Source organism: Xiphias gladius, chromosome 1 (assembly GCF_016859285.1).
Source record: "Xiphias gladius isolate SHS-SW01 ecotype Sanya breed wild chromosome 1, ASM1685928v1, whole genome shotgun sequence".
NCBI lineage: Eukaryota > Metazoa > Chordata > Actinopteri > Istiophoriformes > Xiphiidae > Xiphias > Xiphias gladius.
This window is the reverse complement of record NC_053400.1, coordinates 32,249,216-32,272,656: the sequence shown is the minus strand read 5'-3', so window position 1 is coordinate 32,272,656 and position 23,441 is coordinate 32,249,216. Positions and strand designations below refer to the sequence as shown.

General features: G+C 44.9%; 1 protein-coding gene across 6 annotated transcripts; it reads left to right on the top strand.

Moving 5' to 3' along the window:
• The first annotated feature begins 605 nt into the window (after nucleotides 1-605).
• On the top strand, nucleotides 606-23,430 carry tp53bp1 (tumor protein p53 binding protein, 1). 6 transcript variants are annotated; one of them, XM_040130269.1, is made up of 27 exons: nucleotides 606-1,163; nucleotides 2,545-2,632; nucleotides 2,744-2,828; nucleotides 2,918-2,985; nucleotides 3,098-3,220; nucleotides 4,091-4,142; nucleotides 4,231-4,400; nucleotides 5,019-5,145; nucleotides 5,250-5,344; nucleotides 5,434-5,621; nucleotides 6,107-7,250; nucleotides 7,984-8,100; nucleotides 8,190-8,381; nucleotides 8,522-8,588; nucleotides 10,231-10,323; nucleotides 12,058-12,334; nucleotides 13,710-13,778; nucleotides 13,875-14,027; nucleotides 15,377-15,597; nucleotides 17,556-17,953; nucleotides 18,385-18,576; nucleotides 19,146-19,325; nucleotides 20,440-20,628; nucleotides 20,741-20,835; nucleotides 21,708-21,904; nucleotides 22,905-23,041; nucleotides 23,125-23,430. In XM_040130269.1, exons 1-27 carry the CDS (start codon nucleotides 984-986, stop codon nucleotides 23,307-23,309), a joined length of 5,082 nt encoding a protein of 1,693 aa, XP_039986203.1. In that variant the 5' UTR covers nucleotides 606-983; the 3' UTR covers nucleotides 23,310-23,430. The 6 variants fall into 6 exon arrangements, 4 of the variants coding, with proteins under 4 accessions (XP_039986203.1, XP_039986212.1, XP_039986195.1 ...); XM_040130278.1 differs by having other exon boundaries at nucleotides 4,088-4,142; nucleotides 10,234-10,323; XM_040130261.1 differs by having other exon boundaries at nucleotides 4,088-4,142.
• The last annotated feature ends 11 nt before the right edge of the window (nucleotides 23,431-23,441 follow it).

Sequence of the window (23,441 nt, the reverse complement as noted above, 5' to 3'; positions counted from 1 at the left end):
GTGTGGCGGAGGAAGAGACAACACAGCAGTATGGAGAAAAAAGATAAGAAAAATACATTTTCAAATGTATTAGACTTGAGAGCACTTATCGCACATGGGATGAATGAAAACTCGAACCTGTTGAGCTTGAACCTGATTCTCAATAGTCAATACCAATAGTTAAGAGGCTGTTAATTCATATGAACAAAACACAATTTACAGAAGGATTGCAGACCATATGTAAGACACATTTATTCTATTGTATTTCAAAACATTTCTTTTTGGCCGAAGCATCGGAGAGAAAATTAATGATGTACACAGTATTTAAAATTACAAAGTACTGATATTCAAAGGAGTTGAGAAAATACTACAGAAGTACTAGTTAACCAAACCTCACCAGCAGACAACATTCAGCAGCAAAACTATATGAAGAAGTAACACAAAAACACAACATTTATATTTAACTGTAAATGTATATACATACATACATACATATATATATATATGTATGTATGTATACTCACCACACACGCACACACTAAATACCAAATAAACAATAAATTAAAAACATCCTGCAACCATAAAACCAACCAGCATTCTCGAGTGACGTCATCGCCCCACATGGACCAATGAAAGCGCCTCTGGCAGATTTTGCCGCGAGGAGCGGAGCCGAGCTGTAGGGGGTGTGTAGACGTTTTCTAAAGGGAATGGAAAGTATCTGGATGCGGAGATATCTGAATTAAAACTTTGATAACTACCTAACTTAATGGTAAAGCCTGACGGCTCCGGGTGTGCGGCGAGGGTTTCTTCGGAGCACACCAGAGGGCAGCGACTCGCTTTGTTGTTGGGCGGAGCGTTCTCTGCTAGCCTACTTTAGCTAACATGCTACCACCGGTTTGTGTCTGGTAACAATGGCTGGATGTGGACTCACGCGCCGGCCTTCCTTGTCTCGCCGCCGCATGGATAGCTAACAGCAGCTCGACTCCTGTCCTCGGCCTGACCTCATGGATCCCGGTGGAAGTGAACTGGACTCCAGCCTGCCTCAGCCCGAGAACCCGTGTTTGATCGTGGAGGACTCCCAGCCGGACAGCGTCGCTCTGGAGGACGATCCTGAGAGCAGCTACCGAGCTCTGCTGGCCCGTCGCCTGTCCAGCTTGCAGCCCACCGCCCGCAGCCCGGTTCTGGTAAATTGCAAACTGACATCCAGATTTTTTTTTTTTTTTTTTAAATAGTTTCTCTTCTTGAGATTATGAGCCAGATGCACCACGGTTGAGACTGTTTGATATGTCGTATGTAGGACGCACAACAAGACAAACAAATGTAGGTTGCTGGGCAGCAGCTATGGAAGAATTATTCAGATACTTTAAATAAAAGCATAGATACCACAATGCAAAAATACATCAGCGCAGCCCAAATATGACTCAAGGAAAAGTACAGAATTATTATCAGCAAGATACACTATATATCAAATGTAAAAGTACACATTATGCAGAAAAATAGCCTCTGTAAGTGATATTTAATTGAGTTGTTAATAGTCATGCATTATTGTATAAGCAGTATTTCACTGTTGTCGAGATTGGGTTAATTTGAACTAATTTAGCATTTAAAATTCGCTCCAACTCAATTAATACTTTAGTAATTTAGTTACATTCGACCACTACTTGGTTGTCGACACTTTCACACAAAACCGGAGTTATTTCGGGTTTCCCAACTCCATCCTGCACACAACCAGTCCAGAGATGGCCCCATCCATCCCTCCATTTATCCACTGTCCACGGTCACTTGGGGAGACTGGACGAAAGGCAGGTGTTCTAGACGTTGACAGGCTGCCAGTCTATCACAAGGCTAACACATCTAGACCGGCAGCTATTCACGCTCAGACGTAGACCTACAGTCGTTTTGAGAGAGAATTCCCCTGGTTCCGAGATCTCAGTTCACCTAACCTGCATGTCTTTTGAATGTGGGGAGGGGGGGCTGGAGCTCAGACAGCTTCCTGGACATCCATTCAGACGCACAGAGAACACGCAAGCTTCGCACAGACAGGCCCGAGCTGGCTGGCTGTTCAGACCATCTTGCTGTGAGGTGACAGCAGGATGACCACAGATGGCCAGATCCTGCAGCCATATCTGACTCTGAGACTCTTTGCTCATTAGCATTGAAATTTAACCCCCCCCCCCCTTGTCAGTGAAGAAGCCAATCGAAAAATGTCCATTTCACAATGAAGGTTTAATCTTATTTTGTTAAATTTGCAGTTAGATTTAATTTTCTATCAACATGATGTACATCTTTTGAAGTTTTTTTTTTTTCCACTCATTTGTGAATTTCAGTGTAGCAGACTGTAGGAGTGCTCCGGCAGCTCTTAAATCAGTGAACTTCTGTCATTCATTATTAGCTGTATGTCTCTAAGGCGTGTGTTTTGCTTATCTTGCCGCTTGCCACTGAGCAATCTATCTAAACTTTGTACTTTTCTGTGTTTTATTAGCACAGTTTGAATTAACTTGACATGTCGTGTGCAAGACAGTTTGTTGCTCTGTGAAATAAGTGAAGCTTTTCTTTCTGTCCCAGGAACTGATATCCTCACCACTAGGAAGCAGATGCTCTCAGACTGACAGCCAATCAGATAGCTCCCAGAGTAACAACCAGGCTGAACCCGGTCAGTGCTTTTCTAATAGCATGGATATGGCTTACACATACACAGTATATCAGTCATTCTATATAAAAAAACGGAACAAAGACATAAAACATTGCTGTTATCTTTGTTTAGGCGTTCTCACTGCGGCCAACCCTAGTTCAGCATTCCAGGAGGAGAGTCAAGTTATAAACATTTGCCCTCCTCCAAACAAGAAAAAGTATGTGTGGACCAGACATTTTTGCAGATCGATGCGGCTCAGCTGCAGAGAGCGATAAAGTGTTTTCACTCTGGTCCCTGTTCTTTCAGGTGTGCACGAGAGGACACCGACATGGATTCAGGAGCTGATTCTACCACGCACTGCATTCAGTCTGAGGGTAGGAGGTCCACTCAGATATTATGGAAGAATAACAGTCACATAGTAAATTTTAAGAAGATATTACCGCATGTGTTACTAAGCGTAACAACATGTTTATGTCCGTGTTTCAGAGGGAACCTCTCAGTTTGGTTTTCTTGAGCTTTCTCAGAGTCAGGATCTGCGTGGTGAAGTGGGGAACAGTCAGGAGGAAGACATCGTCCCTCAGCCAGACAGTGAGAGATGCACAAAATTAGGTATTAAAAATCTTTTTATAGATGTCTTTTTTTTTTCTTTTTAAATTCTTTATTGGATTTCATTGTCATATTGGCCCCTGATCTCATAAAGATAAAGATGATTTCCACATAAACAGGGCTGCAGTCAGGCCTGGTACTGAGGAAATTTGAGAAATTCCATTTGAGTTGACTGTCAGGTCACAGATAAAAGGAAAATCCTGAACAAATGAGTGGAGAAACTAACACATGCAGATATTTCCATGTAGGACACAAGTGGTTCTACAGCGGTTTGATGAAAATGCTGTGAATCTTACGCTGTGGCCTTCACAGTTCCCAGATCTCAGCCTGAACAGCAATAGGAGATTTTGGAGTGAAATTTTAGACAGCGCTCACCACCAACCTCATTAAAACACCAGATGATCAGATAACTTCTGGAAGAGTGGTGGTGGTGTTTGTGGTGGACAAACACCTTACTGTGTGTTCATAATTTGTCACCTGTCTATAGATCCGGTGCATCTTGGTTTCATTTTCACTTGGCGTTGTATTCTTCTGATAACTCTTTCATCAGCTCATAATGCATAAATGAATAATAAACAGGATTGAAATATCCCTTGGCAATACAACAAGTTCCTGCCTGCTCCATGGGAACCACGAATGCCTTACCTTGTTTTATGGTGCTGCTGGTGAAATGCATACATATACAGTGTGTGTGTGTGTGGGTTTGGGCAGAAATAAATTAATTCCGAATCCCACTGGATGCAGCATGACTGCTGGGTGCCACAGTTAATTATCCGGTATCTGATCCGAGTATGCATACCAATATCTACCTCTGCAGCTGCTGACGGTTTAAGGGAGTCAGTGTAATTTGTACTTGCTTTTCTTCACCAGCAGAGCAGAACATCAGCTCCAGGACTTCGGCGAGTCAGGACAACAAATCTGTGAGGTACAGGTCCATGTGCTGTTTTAAATTTTACATTCATTGGAGATGCACATGCTAATCCTGGTTTCAACAGTTTTTTTTCCATCTCCAGATCTGAGGTGAGCTCCAGCAGCTCGTCGGACTCTCCGGGTCAGTCGGGCAGGCAGCTGAGTGTCCAGGTTCTACTGCACTCGCAGGGACTCCAGGCCTCTGGTGAGCAGGACCAGCAGGACTGCGAGATCCTGTCCTCGCAGGATGATCTGTTCGACGCCGATAAGACAGGTATGTTCATACACACGTGGCCCACATGGGTACTTAAGGGATCAAGCTAGTGTTTATGTACGTTCTAGCCTATTAACCACAATATGCATATAATGAATATACAGTAAGTCCAGAAATAGGGTTTTATTATGGTGTAAAATTCAACTTGTGTTAACTTCTCACTTGAGATAAGAAATTCTTGGTACTGACCACTGTCATTTTTTTGATTTGTGTGAACAATTTGATTTGAAAAGCTTGCTGATGTGATACATTTATATGCTGAGGGGAAGCTTCAACATCTGAGACCTTGGAGTCAGTGGCAAAACAGAATAATGCTGAGTTCAGCTTTATGCTGTGAGGAAATTAAATCAGGAAGACAAACAGTGAGATGGATGTAGAGGAGACGGATGTAGTTAATGGGAAAGTGGTAATTTCTTGCAGTAAAAGAGTTTGCATCCTCAAATTGTAATATGAAGTATGAAGCAAATTGGCTGAAACCTGCATAGGGTCTTACAGTACTGTGGGTTGCTGCTAACAGGAGAGTGTTGTCCACTCGTCCATTTCCTTTTTGTCCAGCCAGTGATTTACACTAGTCGAAACTTGGACTATAGTCACGTGTTACCCCTGTGCTTCTCTCAGGTGCTGCAGTAGACAGCACAGTGTCTGAGCCAGAGCAGCAGGGTCACCCCACCCCGACACCAGCTCGCACCCTGCGACTGTTGCATCTCTCTGGACAGGGACCACTGGTGCAGGAAAGTCTGTCCCAGTAAGTCACAAGGGTGCTTGCGTACTCGGTTCACCCGTCCATCCGCACGCTGTACAACCAAGTAGATTACATGATTTTCATCTCTTTTCCCCCTTTTTTTCTAGGAGCTCGGTTGATTATGTTGCCCCAACCCCAGAAAACTTCACCCACACTCCTTTAATTGTTCCCAACTCACCCACGGGACCAGAGAACGAACACGGTAAACGACTAAACCTACTTGAGCGACTGAATTTCAATTTGAGAGCAAGGCAGCTGGTGAGGAGAGCTAAAAATCGTTTGCTCCGTCAGGTGCTGATGAACCAATGGATACTTCGTTGCCCCCAGAAGATCGAGCAGGGGAGAGGGAAGAACAGCCAATGGAAACGGAGGCTGCCTCTAAGCCACACCCATCCGCCTCTACGCCTGTATCCCAGAATTCCCCTGGTTTTGTGTTGGAGCGTCCTTTCTCTTTACCCTCCCAGCCAGAGTTCTCTCATGTATGTACCAGACTTTTCTCTAGTTTCATCAATTTGCCTCTTTGTTTATTTATTAGTTTGAGGGTTGCAATACAATTTTTTTCTTTTTTTTTTAATGATCTGTTGATAACTATTAAAACAATTAATTGTTGAGTCTAGAAAGTATCAGAAGAAAATATGGGAAAATTGCCCATCACAATTTCCCAGAGCTCAAAGGTGATATCTTCAGATTGCTTGTCTTGTCCAACCAAGAGTCCAAAATCCAAAGATATTCAGTTTACAGTGATATAGAACAGAGAAAAGCAGAAAATCTTTGCTTATTCCTCAAAGCACAATGTCTTTGAGTTTTGGACTGTTTGTTGTTATTTGTTTCTTGATATCACTTTGGGCTCTGGAAACTTTTCAGATATTTTCTAAACAAACAATCAGTTAATTCTAAAAATAACAAGCAGGTATATATCGATAATAAAAATGATCTTTAGCTGCAGCCCTTTCTGTTTTCTCAGGACGTGTTTGTTCCAACGCAGAGCCAGGAGACACCACAACAGTCAGATAAGAAGTCATCATCATTGCCTGGTGAGACCCAGTCTCAACATCTGGAGTCAGCTCCTTTCACTTTGCCTTTGCAACTCTCTGTGAACACGGAGAGCAGCAGCCCAGCTCAGCAGACCTCAGAACAGATTGAAGATGACAGTCAGGCCACGCAGATAGAGGAATTGGAAGAGCCGCCCGGCGTCGACACCAGTGACTCTGTGATTTCACGCCGTGATCAGAGGAGCGAGAGCAATTGTGTCCCGTCGGAATCACAAATTGCCACTAGTTCGAAAGCTTCCAACTCTGCCGAATCACCGAAGCGTCACAGCGAATGCGCCAAGGTTGAGCAGTCCAATCTGTTGCAAAAGTCTGGTGTGCACAAAAAGACATCAACTTCATTGAATGTACAAAATGTGAATGTAAAAGACGGTAAAAGTGACTGTAAAGAGGTGACCCCTGCTGACGTGGTGTCCTGCTCTCAACCAAAGTTGGATTCCCCTGAACTGGCTGTTAACAGCTGTTTGCAGGAGACTCCTTCAGACACTACACCCTGCAGTTTGCCCTCGCAGTCCACCATCTCTCAGACATCTGTTGTGGATGTGAGAGGAGGAGGGACTGCAAAGAGTCAGTCTGTAGAATCAGTGTCGCAGCAATGTGGAACAGTTGGTAACAGCCAGACTGACAAAGCCATGATGGATGAGCGCGAGCGGGATGAAGTAGAAGAGGAGGAGGAGGTGGTGATGGAGGAGGAAGAGGAGGAGAGTGCAGCAGGAGGCGGGGCCTCGGGAATGGCTCTGGCTCTGGCTCTCTCACAGAGCCAGCTGTTGTCTCCTGAGCCCATGGAGGAGGACAGTGAAGACCGGGGAGCGGACAGCATCATCGTGGTAACAGACAGCGAGAGAGATTCCCAGATTCTGAAAAAAGATGTGACGCCACAGTCAAAGACCAGCAGCTCCCAGCCAATCAGAAGCAAAGTGTCCGCCTCAACTAATGGCCACGAGTCCCAGGCTCAGGCGAAGGAGGCGGATGCAGTTCCTGATACGTTCTCCCAGACTGAGAGGCCGGGGCCTGAACCAGAGGGGCTCAAAGACAAGAGCCTCAGTGATAGCTCAGGAGGTAAGCTGGGCGCAGACATACTGTATCTCACAATCAGAAAGTGTGATTTCCAGCACTTGGTTTAAAGTAGTGCTTCCCAACCTGGGGTTGGGGACCCGTACAAAGGGTCAGCAGGTAATTGTCCTGGTAGGAAATAATAAAACAAGAAGTCCTGTTTATTTTTCCGGAGGTTCTCTAATCTGTGCTTCATGCTTGTGGAATACTCTGGTGGTGCCCTTTCAGGTCTCTTAAAATGATTTTAATGAAACCATTAAGAGGAAATTACTCTTTTATTGAACTGCTCAAAATGTATAGAAATGCAACCTGTGACAGGTAACCAGGGAGAATTGCTTCATATAAAGGCGTCACGAGCCACACATGTCACTGCTACTATTTTAGACTCTGGATCTCAGTGCCCGAAAGCTCAACCATGGCGTCGAAAGCGTCACTTTCACTAATCCGATTTGAAACGTTGATGATAATCCCTCATTCCACAGGAAAACTGTGTGCACTACTATGTCAAGTACAGTAGGTTGGATAGAGGTTACATTTTTTGTAAAACAGCAGTTTTTTTTTCCTTAAAAGAAACAACAATACAGTAGGGCTGGGAGCGGAAGGTGAGAGGTGGCAGCCACGTGTCAGAGGAGTTGGTAAAACCATCATTCCTGTTAGTCACTTCAGGTTATCTGGTGTTAATGGGAACACGATCCTGAAATAGATCTAATCTGATACCAATTATGCTTTTCAACCACAGAAATTTCCTTCCACTTTACACTTCCCAAAGAAGGAGAGCTGATTGGTCCTGCTGTTGGTGCCACACCTCCTCTAATCAGCCAGCTGAAGCAGACGCTGAGACACAGCACTCCCATTGGTGGGCTCTCGTGCCAGACAAACTTCATGTCAATTAGCATGACGTGATCTGATACCGAACTTCATCAATGTTTTTTTCTCTTTATCCAGAGCTCACTTCCTTTTCTGAAAAGTCAGACATGGTGGGCGATGTCTCTGCAGATGTGGCGATGGCTGCCAGTGACATCGTGTCCGGGGAAAGCGGGGAGGACACGACGGAAAAGGGAGACGGGAAGCTAAGTTTGAGGATGAAGCTGGTGACCCCCGTTGAAGAGTGCAGCTCGGAGCGCTTCAGCCTGCAGAGTAAGAGCTGTTTGCACGCTCATGTTCATTTTTCACGCTCAACCCAGGGCGTAGGCATCTTCTTGGGAGTGACAAGATGGTGTCCACGGAGACGCTGCATGCTCTCATCACCCTCCCAGTAATGTATTTCTTTCCACCAGAGCCAGCACTTTTAGAGGAGGATGGATCTGTCGTCAAGGTTACCACTGTTTCCAAGGCTGTAACCAGGTAACCTGCCACTCTCTTCATGCACATTAACTGAATTCCTTCTTAAGTGGGTTACTGCTTCCCATTTAGTGTCATGAAAATGAAATGTAGCCGAAGGGCAGTCTTATGTGTCTGTTCTTCAGCCTCCTAAGCGTCGCTCACAATTGATTTATTGGGCTGTTTACAAATGTCTCTGACCGTTTGAACCCTCATCCAGCAGTCAGAATCATGGATAATAATTTAAAGTCCAGCTGATGAAAATGCACGCCTGTTGTGATGAGACATGGCTCACAGGCAGACGACTGAAGGAGGGAGGCAACTTTTTTTAATCCATAAACCTATTACAACCTGACTAATATACTGGCATGGAAGATATTTTCAGCTAATTTTAGCCAAATGCAGATAAGTCACTATTCACCTAAATGATGGCCAGTAATTAACAAGAAACTGCAATGCAGAAAGGCCAAAGATTAGAAACAGTGTCTCCGTTAAGTCCACCAGAGAACATCGAGCAAGTTTATTTTTCAACTGTAGAGTGTCAAGTCAGTACTGATCTTGGTAAAAATTCTTTTAAAACAAATTTAAGGAATCCTATCAAAATGTCTGTTAACGTTATGTCTTAAAAAAAAAAAAAAAAAGAAAAGAATATTGGCCTACACCTTCATATACACCAGTTATGTGTGTATGCTAGTGGCGTGGTTCAAGGGATGGGAATGTCAGTCAGTCCACCACTTAGATCCGGACTGAAGTATCTCAACAGCTCCTGGATGGTTCAGATTTTAATGGTGCCCAGAGGATGAATCCTCATGACTTTGGTGATCCTCTGACTTTATAATGCCACAGTGAGGTGGAAGTTTGTGGTTTGGAGTTATGAAAGGTGGTACACATTCATGTCGCCCTCAGGATGAATTGAACTAACTTTAGTGATGCCCTGACTTTAAAACTAATGACATTTCCATCAGCCTCAGCTGTACATTGTATATAGAGTTTTAATTATGATAGCACGATAAATTAAGACGTGTTAGCATTTAGCTCAAAGCACCGCTGTTCCAAAGTACAGCCTCACAGAGCCACTAGCATAGCTAAAGACTCTTAGTCTGGTTTAAACCTGTTTAAACTAAATAATGGTATAGGCCTTAAAATCTGGTATTGGTTGGGCTATGAAGGCTTCATATCAACATTTTGGCACGTATTACTTTGATGACAGTAAGTACTAAAATGTTGATATTTAGATTTAGTAAATAAAAGCATGACTAAACTCCATTCTGCATTCAAAGGGCCAAATCCTATACTCCTGCACCGTAAATTCACAGCTCGAGCCGCAGCTATTCTAATTTCCCATTGAAATCTATTCTTGAGTGTGTCCTGGCTAAAGGCTATTTTACATTCTCAGTCCATAGTCACTTTATTTTTTAAATAGAGTGACACAAGCACACTGAGTTCATCATGTTGCTAAAAAAAAAACGTTTTACAATCGCTTTGGTGATGCACATTTATGGACCTCGGTAGCTACGGTTTAATGCATCTTCAAGGTTTTCGTCACCTGTCAAACCCCTGGTACTCGCAGTCTTCTGCTTTAATGAGTTATTCAAGCAGTTTGCAGGAGATGATTAAGCTGGTCTTGGAAATAAGAGTCTAACAGTGGTAATGTTTGATGCCTCAGCAGCCCGTCAGTGTTCAGTCGCGTCAGGCAGGTGCACCGACAGCGGGAGGCAGAGGAGGACAGCCAGCCCGCAGGCAACACTACACCTGTCAGGTAAGCACACCCACCGTTGTGGTACAGGAGTGCAGCCACCAGTGCAATGTCATATTTAATGTTCTCTCATGAAGCCAGATGTTTTTCTGTCACTTTGTTACAATACACTTGGAGAAAACCGACTAAAATTGCGGTTGTGATAGACGAAATGTCAGTGTCAAAGCTCAGCCGACAACTTTTGTTCTTTTGCAGTTTCTAGTTTGAATCCTGCCCCTGTTTTTAAGCAGAGTCTTAACAAGGCATCAGATTGGGGCAGAAATTTCAGGCTTTGCTTGTGTGTGTGTGTGTGTGTGTGTGTGTGTGTGTGTGTGTGTGTGTGTGTGTGTGTGTGTGTGTGTGTGTGTGTGTGTGTGTGTGTGTGTGTGTGTGTGTGTGTGTGTGTGTGTGTGTGTGTGTGTGTGTGTGTGTGTGTGTGTGTGTGTGTGTGTGTCCGTGTGTCCCTGATCCTCCGAGACTGTATGTAATATATAACCGACAGAAAGGCACCAGAGGGGAAAAAGCTTGCCATGTACTCACAGCAGTGTTGCCCCACTTTTGTCAGCTTTTTAACACCAGCATGTGAGGGATTTGAACAACTGTGACTTGGGTGACTCCTGGTCACCCTCAGTAAATTAAAACATGCCATAGTTATGTAAATGTATTTACCACGAGGGTAGATTTTATGTGTGTGGTTTGTTGAGACTCTCCCTGCTGATCTGCTGGAGCATCACATGTCCATTTGACCTGGGGAGGTATGAATAGATTTCCCCTGTTGTAATGTATTTTAGTAGACAGAAATAGGTCTACCGCACTGTATATGTGTGAGAGTGTGAGACCTACTTTTGAATTCTGGAGGTGGGACGGGTTGTTATTTTTTGCACTATGTGCATATTCTCTTGGGACGTGTGCAGCGGGAAGGCGTAGTTGGCAAAGTGAGGCCGTTTTACAAAATGTCTTCAGCAGTAGAATTGTCTCTTTTATCTGCTTGTTTCTTGCAGTAAATAGCTGAGAGAACTGTGCTTTTTTTCATGCCAGTATAAATGAGAGTGATTGATACTAACAAGCCACACAGAACCACCAAGAACTGAAGGTTTGGCCTGAAGGTGGTGCCAGAGGAAGAGCCATTTTGTTCCCTAAGTGAAAGGTTTTATCCTCTGTACAGTGGCCATTGAAGGAAACCTCAGACACAGCTTGTCAGATCTGACCGAACTCTCATCAGTCTAAGAGCAGAGTTACCAGGCCTGAAGGCAAAAGTGTTCATAGCTGTTCTGAACGACCACACCTGATGATAACGTTCTTTTATTTTTATTTTTATATATATGCCTGTCGTCATAGGGTGGGACGAGACACGATAATCGTTTTCAATATGGACATAACACTGGACATTTTCAGACTTTGACTCCTCATAGTGTTGCACTTGTCTGTAGGTATGAAAAATGACAAATAACTGTAAGGAATGAAAGAAGAGAGTTTCGAGAGAGCTCTTCTAACCCTGCTTACTTTCTCCCGTCTGCACATCTGGCTAATCACTGCATGAAATGGGCGCCAGTGTCCGTCTGTCGACTTCAGAACGTTGTCGAAAGTGTCGGTTGCAGCCCCTGCCACCACCCCCTGCTCTCCCAAATGTGACGTCGGAAAAGTGTGGAACCGTCTTACAGGCACTTCTGTCAAAGCACACTGGCCACTGAAGGTGTCTCTCGGTTGTCAGCCAGATGTCTCGCAGCATCACATCTGTACATTTCAACATCTCTGCAGGGGGGAGCTGTTTGCCTCGCCGCAGAGAAGCTCCCAGGCGTCCTCGACGGGATGCAACAGCCTTCCCACCAGCCAATCAGAGCCTTCACAACAGGAAATATTGGCAGCACCGCAGCAGAACTCCGTAAATAGCCCCGCTCCCGCCGAGCAGTCTGAAGAGTGGCGAAGGCCGCTTGGAGTTTCAGAGCCTCCCATCTTAAACAGGACAGATGCCAGGCAGAAGGTGGTTTCCCATCAGGCCTTTGACAACACCATCACCTCCAGTCCGTCCAACAAGGTTGGTCAGTCACTGTACAAATCTGGTGCTCACCACAGCACAGAGGATTAACAACACCAGTGTAGAGGATGTATGTGAATTTCTCACAAAGCTCACTGAACATGTTTACTAGAGTATTTTATTATTATAATGTTGTTTTATTTTTCTAGTTAATTAATTATTATTGTTTGTAATTAAAATGTCCTTAACATACTAGTCAGACAGTCAGCAGCCAGACAGGTGCCTTCTACAAAGCTGCAGTGGACTAACACTCTACCTTACCCACATGGGCTGAAAGATAAGGACAGAAAAACATCATATTGCGATTATTTTGACAGACATTGCGATTGCAGTGACTCACCATTTTAGTGGGAATGGTAACTTTTTGCATTTCATTTTCACTCAAGAAAATAAAGAAAATTATGATGATGTGATTTTTTTTTTGTTTTGTTTGGGGTCTGTGCTAAATAACCACCTTCCTCATGAGAGAATAAGATTTGCAGGCCAGGCGCGCTGTGACACATTCTACCTTTATCAGATAATTGCAGCCCCTGCTACTTTGGATGTTTCACTTGGCCATATCGCAATTTTGATAATATTTCGATTAATCTTTCAGCCCTGCAGCCGACCAAAAGTCTCATGTGGCAAAGTGCCCACTTTATCTCCACAGCCGGAATTGTCAGTTTTACGTTCTCCACATATTGACAGACTTGAACACAGGAAACAACACAGAAATAACAGTTGATTGCTTACATTGAAAGTTTTTAATTTTAAATTGATCTTGGCAAATTCAGTATTTGAACAAAATAAATATTTAATAAATCGAATCTACACAATTTCTATACAATCTTCTGTCATAAATCTCAAGTAGAAGTTACCTGTTACAGTCACCTGCAGGTCATGAAACAGACTCAAATGTTTTATTATTTGACTAAAATTCAAAGTCATAAAGAGTCCTAAATATGTTTGCTTGATTTTGAGGTTTGCATATGCTCTCAGGTGTCCTTAACAAGTTTTTCTCTTTTAATGTAAAGCATTTTATGTACTGCACAAGTTCCAGTACAAACAAAGTTTATGATAAAGCTAATTATAGGTCACAACATTTTATGTTCTTTAACATTTAGAGGTCATGGTTTATACACTTTGAAGATATCACATAACATTTTACATCACAATATATTTGGCAGAAGCTTTTTTCCAAAGTATCGTACAATACGTAAATACAATACAAAGTTTGTTTTTCCTGCGTGGCTAGGATGTTTGTTTGTTTTGTTTTGTTTTGTTTTGTTTTGTTTTCTTAAAAAATTGAGATTTAACCCAGAGGTGACATGAAGTGTAAATGTTAATATGAAGACAAGTCATGGTGGCGTTGATCTCTCTGTCCTGTCTGTCTCAGCCCCGTCAGCGGACAGTCTCCCAGCAGACCAGCTTTGACGCACCGGTGCTGCGCTCCCCAGTTGGCAGGGTACGGAGATCCAGGTGTATGAGGAGGAGGAGGAGGAAATTACAGCTTATGTCTGCGAATACTGTCCAGCTGACACTCTTCCATTTTGTCTAAAAGGGTGAACCAGAGTCTCCGTCCTTTAGAAGAACCGCGGGCCCCTCCCACTGCAGACACGTGCGCACCATCCAGGAAGTACGTACCACCATCACACGGATCATCACAGACGTGTATTATGAGGACGGCAAAGAGGTGGAGCGCAAAGTCACCGAGGTAACCAACAGATTTTTTTTTTGTCTCTGTGTGACTGGCAGGCCTCCGGAAGACTTGTTTTGATTCAATTCTGTGTTTTGATTCAAGGTTGTAGGTTGTGGTGTATATGGATGTGGGTAGACTAAACACTGGAAATCGTCTCAGTACAAAGCAGCGACAGTAGGATTTGATGCAGGACGGTTGTATTAGACCGTCCTCGGTGAACCTAATAAACTGGAAACCAATTGTAAATGTGTACAAGGAATTCAAAGGGTGTTCCACCGATTCAGTATTGCACCCACATAAAGTTGGGAGACCTGCAAGAGTCGGTCAGTGGCTGTATTAAGGAGAACTGGTGCGTTGTTCCCCGCGGTTTTCCTCACCCCGGAGGATGCGTGCCGGAGCCCTTCTCCGAGGCTTCCTCTGTTCGAGCTGGCTGATTTCCTGTTGGCTCTCTGCATGAGCGAATGGGATAAAATAATTGATTCATATGTCTCTTCTGGGCTTTCGAAACGTTGTTGGACTGAATGGATCAGATTCTGACAATACAAAGTCTTTGTTGAGGGTTGGTGATGCTTAGAAAAATGTAATCACTGTTTTACAGCCATTCCTTTTCCATTAATGGCACGTGGGGCGGGGTGTGTGTTTTTGGTACAGTGTGTGTCGCGCAATGCTGCCGGAAGTTGGGATACCGAGTGACCAGTACACCAAAGTTGACCCACTCAGTTGAGCCGCTCAGCGCTGTTCCTGGGCACTTGTTTGAGCCCCAGATGCAACATCCTGCATTTCCCATAATGCAGCTAGATCGCTCGCGCCTTTTGTTAGAACCTGCCTGGTGAATGTCCATGTTTTTCAAAGTCACAACCCCGGTTTGTAACAAAGTCTCAGGGCCCAATCCGAGATGACCCTGATGACTTCCTCGCAACATCAAGGTTATTTTTTGACAAAGCTCTTCCAGAGCCACAAAGGGACATTATGCAGTTGTTTCCACAGGCTGAGTAGGACGAGTGAACTGATCTCCATGTGAAAAATGTTGGTCTGCCCCTTTAAACATCCAGCGTGGCTCTAGATCTCAGCAACTATCGAATGGATTGCTATGAAATTTTGTACAGACACTTGTGGTCTTTGTGAACTTTGGTGATCCTCTAACTCTCCATCTACCACCATCATCAGTTTTTCCATTAACGTGGTTTATTCTTCCAACAGCTGGGTTTTCTTTACAAGCATTACAGCCTCACATAGCTGCTAGCGTGGCTGTAGACTCTCAGTCTCGTTGTGGCATTTATTGTTGAATAGATGTATGATGGGGTATGCGACTTGGGTCAGAAGTTGAAAAAGAACATATTCCGTATCTCTTTTGACGCCACCAGGAGAGCGAGGAGCCAGTGGTGGACTGCCACGTGTTGGACAGCGACATCTCCCCGTGCCGGACAGGCAGCAGCTCTGTGACCTCTGGTGACCTGGGTGACATCAGCTCTCTGTCGTCCAAGGCCTCCAGTCTGCAGCACAGTTCGGGAGGAACCAGTAGCAGCACCGGCCTCGCCAGGCCGGACTTCATCATGCCGCCCATCCGAGGGGCCAGATCCATCAGGTACTACCTCCACCTCCACGCCGCCAGTCAAATTCTCACTGTTTCTCTTCAGTCCCGTCCAGTAGCTGTACCTGCTTTACCTGTCTGTGCCAGTTGCATGCTGATTTCTGTGTCACTCCTTCACCTTCTTTGACTTTCTAACACCCTAATTTCTCAGTGACTCACTGATCCCTGCCTGCCTCAGGTCCAAGTTGCTTCCAGGCATGAATCTGGGGTCACTAGACAGCCCTCATTCCCCGACAGGCTGGCTTTTCATTTTGAGAATAGCCCCAGATCAGTGCCTGGGCAACCTGACTGGCTCCATTCGTCCCCTCTGTGTGTCTGCAGTCCCAGGAGGGGAGGTGGGCATCAACAGAGGGGTCACAGGGGTCAAAGGGCAGGGTCAGTTGTCACAAAGGACAGAGGCTACGGCACCCTGGGGTCCCGTGCCTTCGTCCCGCTGACTCCCAGAGGAAGGGCTAGAAGGGGCCGGCCCCCGTCCCGCTCCTCCCCGTCCAGGTGAGTCCTCGCTGAGGCTCGTCCTGCACGTTAAGAAACCGCGGACAAGGCAGAAATAGTAACAGGCAAACTGCTTGAACCCTCACTACCTGCAGTTTCTCTAGTAACGCTTTACTTTTCCTCTTTTCACTCACCTCCTTCTGCCTACTCTTCTCACTCAGAGCTGCAACTAACAAAGAGTTTCATTATCTAAGAATCTGTCGATAACATTTTAGACTGATCGATTATCTCTTCTCTATTGTTTATGAAATGTCTTAACAGAGTGAATGTGCCCATTGTTTAGTTCTCTTCATCTTCAAATTGCTTACTTTGTCTGACTAACTGTCCAAAACCCAAAGATACTCAATCTACAGTGAAAAAACGGATAAAAGCAGCACATTTTTTGCATCTAAGAAGCTGGAACCAGTAAATGTTTGGAACTTTTTCTTGATAATTTCTCAATCGATGAATCAACCATTTCCATTTCCAATGTCAAAAAAGTTGAGTCATATATTCAGATTTCAAAATGCCTTTCTCCAAATTTGCCCCAAATTAGCCATGAATCAAAAACTTCACACTGTACTTGATATACAGCAGCACAGCGTATAGATGGTTTTTTCCCAATATAAACCACACAAACACATTGCAAATGTGCACGTACTTTTTTTTTAAATGTTTTTTTTAATGAAGAACAGATTGTGTTTACATCACATGCCTGCAGACACCTCACAGTTTAAGGCCTCCGGGAGCTGGGGAAAAGAGCACGGCACGACACCAAGAGGCACGGCTGCTAAACGTTGTACCGCGGAGCTGCCGAGTGCAGATGTTCGAGCCACTCAGTCTGGAATGCCAGCACTTGCTTTATAAAAGCTGCTTTTAAATATGTTTTTGCACATTATTCGGCGTGTTCTTGTCAGCGAATCGGAAAGGAATATCACTGTATAGTATGAGACATAGAATCTTAGTTTTACATGGCAGTTAAAGATATAACTCCTTTCTTTAATCGTGCAGAATACAAAGTCTTCTTGCTGTCAGGACTTATACGAGCAGCAGCTACTATCAGATTTTGTGAAATTGCGTATAAATCTTGCATCTTTTATCACCTTGGAAATATCCAACAAAACAAACTTCCACCAGCACAACCATGATGTTCCCATAAGACATTTTGTTCAGCTTAGGAATATTTATTGACTGTACTGGAAGCCTGACCTTCTTACAGATGAATCAAACTAAACTCTCCAACATAGATTCTAATGGGGTATGTGTCGTGATTTGGATTTTCCTAGTATGATATCGAACCCTTCCACTTTCGAGACGCAGTCTGGGACTTAACCACTTGAAAGAAATGCTTCCATTGTCTTCCGTCTTTGAGTATATATGGTTTAAAGTTGAGAGGACAGTGAATTCTTACAACGGGAGACGTGTATGTCAGTGTCCGATGTTGCCTGTGATCTGATCGGGCTCCGTGTTTCCCTTTTAAGGGGGGGTGGTGCTGGCTCATTGCAGAGACTTGGCGCTCATGGCCAGCCGCAGTCCTCCTCGGAGGACGAGCCCTACACCCGCATGCTCCCCCCACGCCTCCCCATCAGCCCCACGGACGCCGAGCTCCCCAGCCACTCGGACTCCCTCAGGTCGTCGCCGGGGGAGGCGAGCTTAGCCGGCAGCAGCTTGGTCGGCCTGCGGGTGGTGGCCAAGTGGTCGTCCAACGGCTACTTCTACTCAGGCCGCATCATCAAAGACGCCGGGGAGGGGAGATTCCGCCTGCGATTCGACGACGGCTACGAGTGTGAGGTGGTGGGGAAGGATATCCTGCTGTGTGATCCCATTCCGCTGGAGACGGAGGTCACCGCCCTGCTAGAGGACGAGTACTTCAGCATAGGTGAGGGAGAAGGGTGGGGGTATGTAGGATGCAGGTGTAGGGGCCAGAACAACCTCTGAGCTCAGTCAGAACACAGAGTTTTGTCTTGATGCTGCTGATAACTGATATTCCACGGTAATATTTTTCAATTTGACAGGTTTTTCAAGTTGTTCATAACAGGAAACTGATGAGGTTCTCCAGTACTGAGGGTTCAGTACAGGAGAACAACTGTACCATCCGTGTTTCACAACAGCAGGGAGAGATAGAGGGAGGGGGAGAGGGAGAGAGAAGGAGAGGGAGGGGGGACTCTCTCAGTACAAAACAATGTAATTGTTTGTCCCGTCTTTATTTTTCAGGTGTGTTAAATCATTGGATTTGCCGACCTGGTTATTTTATCTATGAATAGTTGATGAATTGAAATTTGAAGAATCTCCTGTCTCGTGTGTTTGCAGGTGTTGTGAGGGGCCATAAGACAGAGGGCCAGGAGCTGCTCTACAGTGTGGAGAGGGAGGGCCAGAGGCAGTGGTACAACAGGACCTCGGTCATCCTGTCCCTGGAGCAGGGAAACAGGCTGAGGGAGCAGCACAGCCTGGGGCCCTACGAGCCCTCCACTCCCCTGGCCAAGGCGTCTGACATCAGTCTGGGTAAGGGGACCACGGCTGGAACCGAGATAGATGCACAGATTTCTAGACAGTATTATTCAGGAAGACCTTTTTCACCTGTCTGGCTCAATCAAGAGCGTTTTATTTTTCAAAGCAGCCAATTAGAATGCTTGATTCCTGTCAGCTCTACAGTATAGAAGTCCCACGGCAACTGGTCCCGTAAAACCTAATACACTTAGAGCCAAACGAATAGTTTTGGGAACGGGAATGTGATTAGTTTAGCAGGTATTTAGTGATAAACCAAAGTATTGGACAAATTGAAATGTTGTTCTGATGAAGGCGGTAGATGGACAGTTAATGGATAAGTTATTAAAAAGGGGGGGGGGGGCATGGATGTCCAAACTCAACAGAGGATTCCAAACACTGGGTGTTATTTTCTCTTGTACTTCTATCAATAAATGAGAGAGTAGCAAAATGCTCCATTACATTCATTTGGACACTGGTGTTTGAATGTTGTATGTATCGTGCATCTGACAAATTCCCCCATCGACCCCCCTCTTTACTCTGCCTTTGTTCTCAGCGCTCTGTCGTGGTTTTATCATTTCCCTTAGATAACCTGGTGGAGGGGAAGAGGAGGCGCAGAGTGGCCCCTGGAGGTCAGGACACTCCCAACTGCAGCTCCTCCAGCAGCCCCCGTACGCCCGGCCCCTCCGGCAAGAGAAAGCACATGACCCCTGGCGGTGACAGGACGCCGGCCAAGAGAGGCCGCAGAGGTCTGGGTGCCAGAGCCGGTACAGAGACCCGATCACCAAAAACATGACCAAGTCTGAATGTTTGGGGGTGGGGCTGGGGGTGGGTGGTTAATGTCATGATTTCAGGGTTTGCAGAATTTCTCTCCCAACTGTTTTCTGATCTTGAGTTAATCATTATGATCCGTTTCTGTCCTTTGTGTTTTATTTTTCTGTCCAGACCAAACTCTGGCTTGATTGACTTTGTTTATAATAGTCGCCATCAGCAAAACCCTGAATCAGTTTTCGATTTGTTTTATGATCATTCTTCAGTGTCTGTGTGTATTTTGTGGGTGAAATAGCTCTGGATTTTTAAACTGTTTTTAGAGAAGTTATTTTAGCAAAAATGATTTTTAATGTTTTTTTGTTTTAATTATACCTCATGGTACTTAAGGCATGTGAATTTTTCATTTTTCATTTTATGTTCTGTCTTAATTCAGTCACAAGAATCTTACAAGCAGCTTGATGCAGTGATTTTACTCATGTATTACAAGGAATCAATAACGTGTGATTTTTCTACTGAGCCAAACTTGAGACATTTTGACCTCCGTGTGGCCTGTGTCCTTCCTCTGCTGCTGTTTGCCGGCTGCTACTGATACCGATTTGGTAATTAATAACATGCCACAAGTATTGCCATGGTGTGGGTCCACAGGTGGAGGGAAGATGCAGGGTGTAATCCACGGGTGTAATTGGCTTGAAGAATTATTTTAATACAGCCAGTGTATGTTTTGATTTTCAAAAGTTCGGTTCAGCCCAATCACAAAAAAAACGTTTTCTCTCTTACCTCTAGTTGTATCCAGCAAACGAGATGGGCTCTATTTGCCCAGAGGTTTCTGCGTTGCATTGAACAGTCCAGCAGCAAAACCTCCTCCAGAAACAGTGCCCCCTGTTACTCTGGTTGATTCTCACTCTCAGTAGCTGTAACAGGAACCCTTTGAGAATTCTCAGCGACGATCTCGCCAAACATCAGCAGCGTAAATGAAAACCATCTGCCTGATGACGTAAAGAAAATAGGTTTTATTTGTAATTTGGGTGAACTGTCCCTTTTCTTTTAATCTGCTTCCTACTGTTGCTGACCTTCTTGTGCTTCAACATGCACGTGCACTTCTGTCCACAGCTCAGCGGGTCGGTGCGTGTAACACCTCCGGCAGCGGCACGGATCTCCCCGGTCAGTCCTGCGACGTGGCGGAGACTCACGGTCCGCTGCCCCAGAACACGTCTCTCTTCATGGGCTTCGCCTTCATGCTCACGGCTACGTCGGAGAGCGACCGGCTGACCAACAAGCTCACCTGCGACGACGAGGACGGTGAGGCAGACCGTGACAGACCATGTGGCCCGGCTGCGGCATGCTGAATCAGCTGAAGCTTCCTCTTAATTATCGTAGGATCAGTAATTGTTTTAATCCCCCCTCCCAACAGATTACGTGCAGACAGGTCCATACAACAAAGGATACACAGAGTCCCAGCTGCAGGCAGGTGGAGGCTTCATCCTGCCTGACTTCAATGAAGAACAGGTAAATAATCTTGAAAACACCCGTAACTATAGCAAATCCAACTTTGAGTAGATTTTCCAGAATTTATAACTGTAAAAGATTCTGGCTGTAAGAAGCTGGTGTCAGATAACCATTCATTCTTCTACCTGCTTATTCATCTCAACTTTTGCGACATAAAACTGGAGAAGTCGCGACTTAAGTTTCAGGTCAAAGTCTCTCTGCCAGGAGAAATCTGGTGATATTAAACAGTGTAGTCTTCTTACTGGCCTCACGCTTCACTCCGTTTTTAGAGATTTACGTCTTCAGTAGGAATCAGTGCACTTGGCGCCGAGTGTCTCACACCGGCTGTGGAAGTTAGAGTCCTGAGAGACGCAGTAACTCCTTGTTGGTTTTTTATTGACAGTAACAAAAATACAAAAAAAAAAAAAAAAAAAATTTACCCTTTAGGTGCCAAACTGCCAGTTTGCTGTTATGCTCACAAAACCCCCCAATAGTGATTCACACAGATGTCAGATATTGTTCAGTGTTTTTTCAGAACTACAGTAACAACCTAAACATGCAAGTGTTTGTTTTACATATTGTCATTTTCTGCTGCTGTATTTGAGTATTTTTCATCCTATTTTATGCCTTTTCATTAATACCATCCGTATATAATCTTTCTTAGTCTACTTTTATCATATTTACCATTCCATACTTTATTGGGGACTGGTTTTTGTTCCTATATTCATCCAGCTCCTCATGCACGTTGTTGAGAATGTAGTTTTCATTGCACAACGAGCTTATTCATGGAGATAAGTATGTGAAGCTGAAGCTTCAGCAGTGGATGAATACTGCGGTCCGTGCTCAGCGCTCCTCTGCGTTCTCCTCTCCTCTGTGTTTGGTTCCCTCTCCAGTGTAAGGCAGCGTACCAGAGCCTGCTCATTGCAGACCAGCACTGTCGCACCAGGAAGTACTTGCTGTGTTTGGCCAGCGGCGTGCCGTGTGTGTCGCATATATGGGTACGGGACTGCTGCAAAGAGAACAAGCTGCTCAACTACAGGAATTACCTGCTTCCCGCTGGCGTGGGACCAGATGACACCATAGTAGAATGGTACGGACGTAGCCCCACTTCTCACCTCTCGCACACTATCGTTACATGGGAGCCTCAGACTGTGGGAACCTGTTTTTCTGAAAGATAAAATTCTGCTGTTGTGAGGATATTTTTAGGATCTCAGAGAGATTCCTGTCAGTTGCACATTACAAATGATTAATAATCATTAAGCACTTTCCAGCGACTCCTTCCTTTAATCCAAAAGAGACTGTAGCCAGAGTTGACATGTCTTCATGCTCGTTTAGGATGACGCAAGAAAAATACAATTATAATAATTCTGTAATAATTGTGAATCCTACAAATCAAGCAAACTTGCGACTGCTGTAAAACTGGGGCGGGATCGTGTTGGTGACAAGTGGACACCAGCGATGTGTCCAGTGGAGACGTCGTAGGGCTGCAACTAACGAGCATTTTCAGTCAGTGTGCAGATTATCTTTTAGATCTTTTTGTCTCTAATGAGTCATGGATCAGTTGGTCTCAAACAGGAAATGGTATCACCCTCTGTCGTCAGGCCTGCGACCAGTGTCCAGCTGGTGGCGCAGTTGCAATGTTACGGTTGACCACCACAGATGTAGCGTTACCAGTATCTCTGGCTAACAAAGACAAATATGTCATTTTGTGTCATCACTGACAGTTACTGTGTCATACGACGAATTTTCATTTATAAAATGTGATGCATTGTATGGTGGAAATGTTAACAGAAAGCAGTTTACATACCACGGACACTTTGCAGAATCCAAGGTGACATCTCCGAATGTCTTGTTCTGTCCGACCAACAGTCAAATACCCGAAGATGATCAGTTTATTATTATACAGGACAAAGACGAGCATCGCGTCCGCCCATTTGAGAAGCTGGGAGCTGAGAACGTGTAGAGTTTTTCACTTCTTTGCTTGAAAAAAAACCCACTAATCGATACTTGAAGTAGTTGTTGATTACTTTTCTTTCAACCGATTAATCGCTTGAGCTTTAAATACGTATATTTTTCTTCTCGCCGATCAGGCATCCCCGCAGCAGCCCGTTCAAAGCGCTGCGGGTCCTTCTGGTGTTCGAGAAGCCGGCGGAGCTTTGGGCCCAGCTGATCACCATGGGCGGAGGTTCCTCCGTCCGACAGTTCCAGGGAGACAAGGACAGCTCAGGTACAGATTCCCCGACGGGACGCCCCGAATAACGTGCGCTGTCAGAACATGACCCTGTAACCTGGTTTTCCCTCCGTCCGCAGACATTCCCGCTGGCAAGTATGACGTTGTGGTGACAGACCATGCCTGTCCACCGCTGGTAGAGAAAAATGTGACATCCCAGGAAGTCCCGCTGGTGTCTCCTGAGTGGCTCATTCAGAGTCTCATCTGCGGGGAGCGCCTGGGTTTCCATAGCAAGCCTCAGTATCGCCACGACTACTCCTCATAATCTGACTCCACGTGTGCAAAATGCCTTCGACCATGTTAAATGTTCAGCGTTAGTTCAGTTGCATGCCTCTGCTGTATATAACTTTATCCTGTCTGTTTTTATGGGATAATAAATTGTGACCCTGGTTTCATT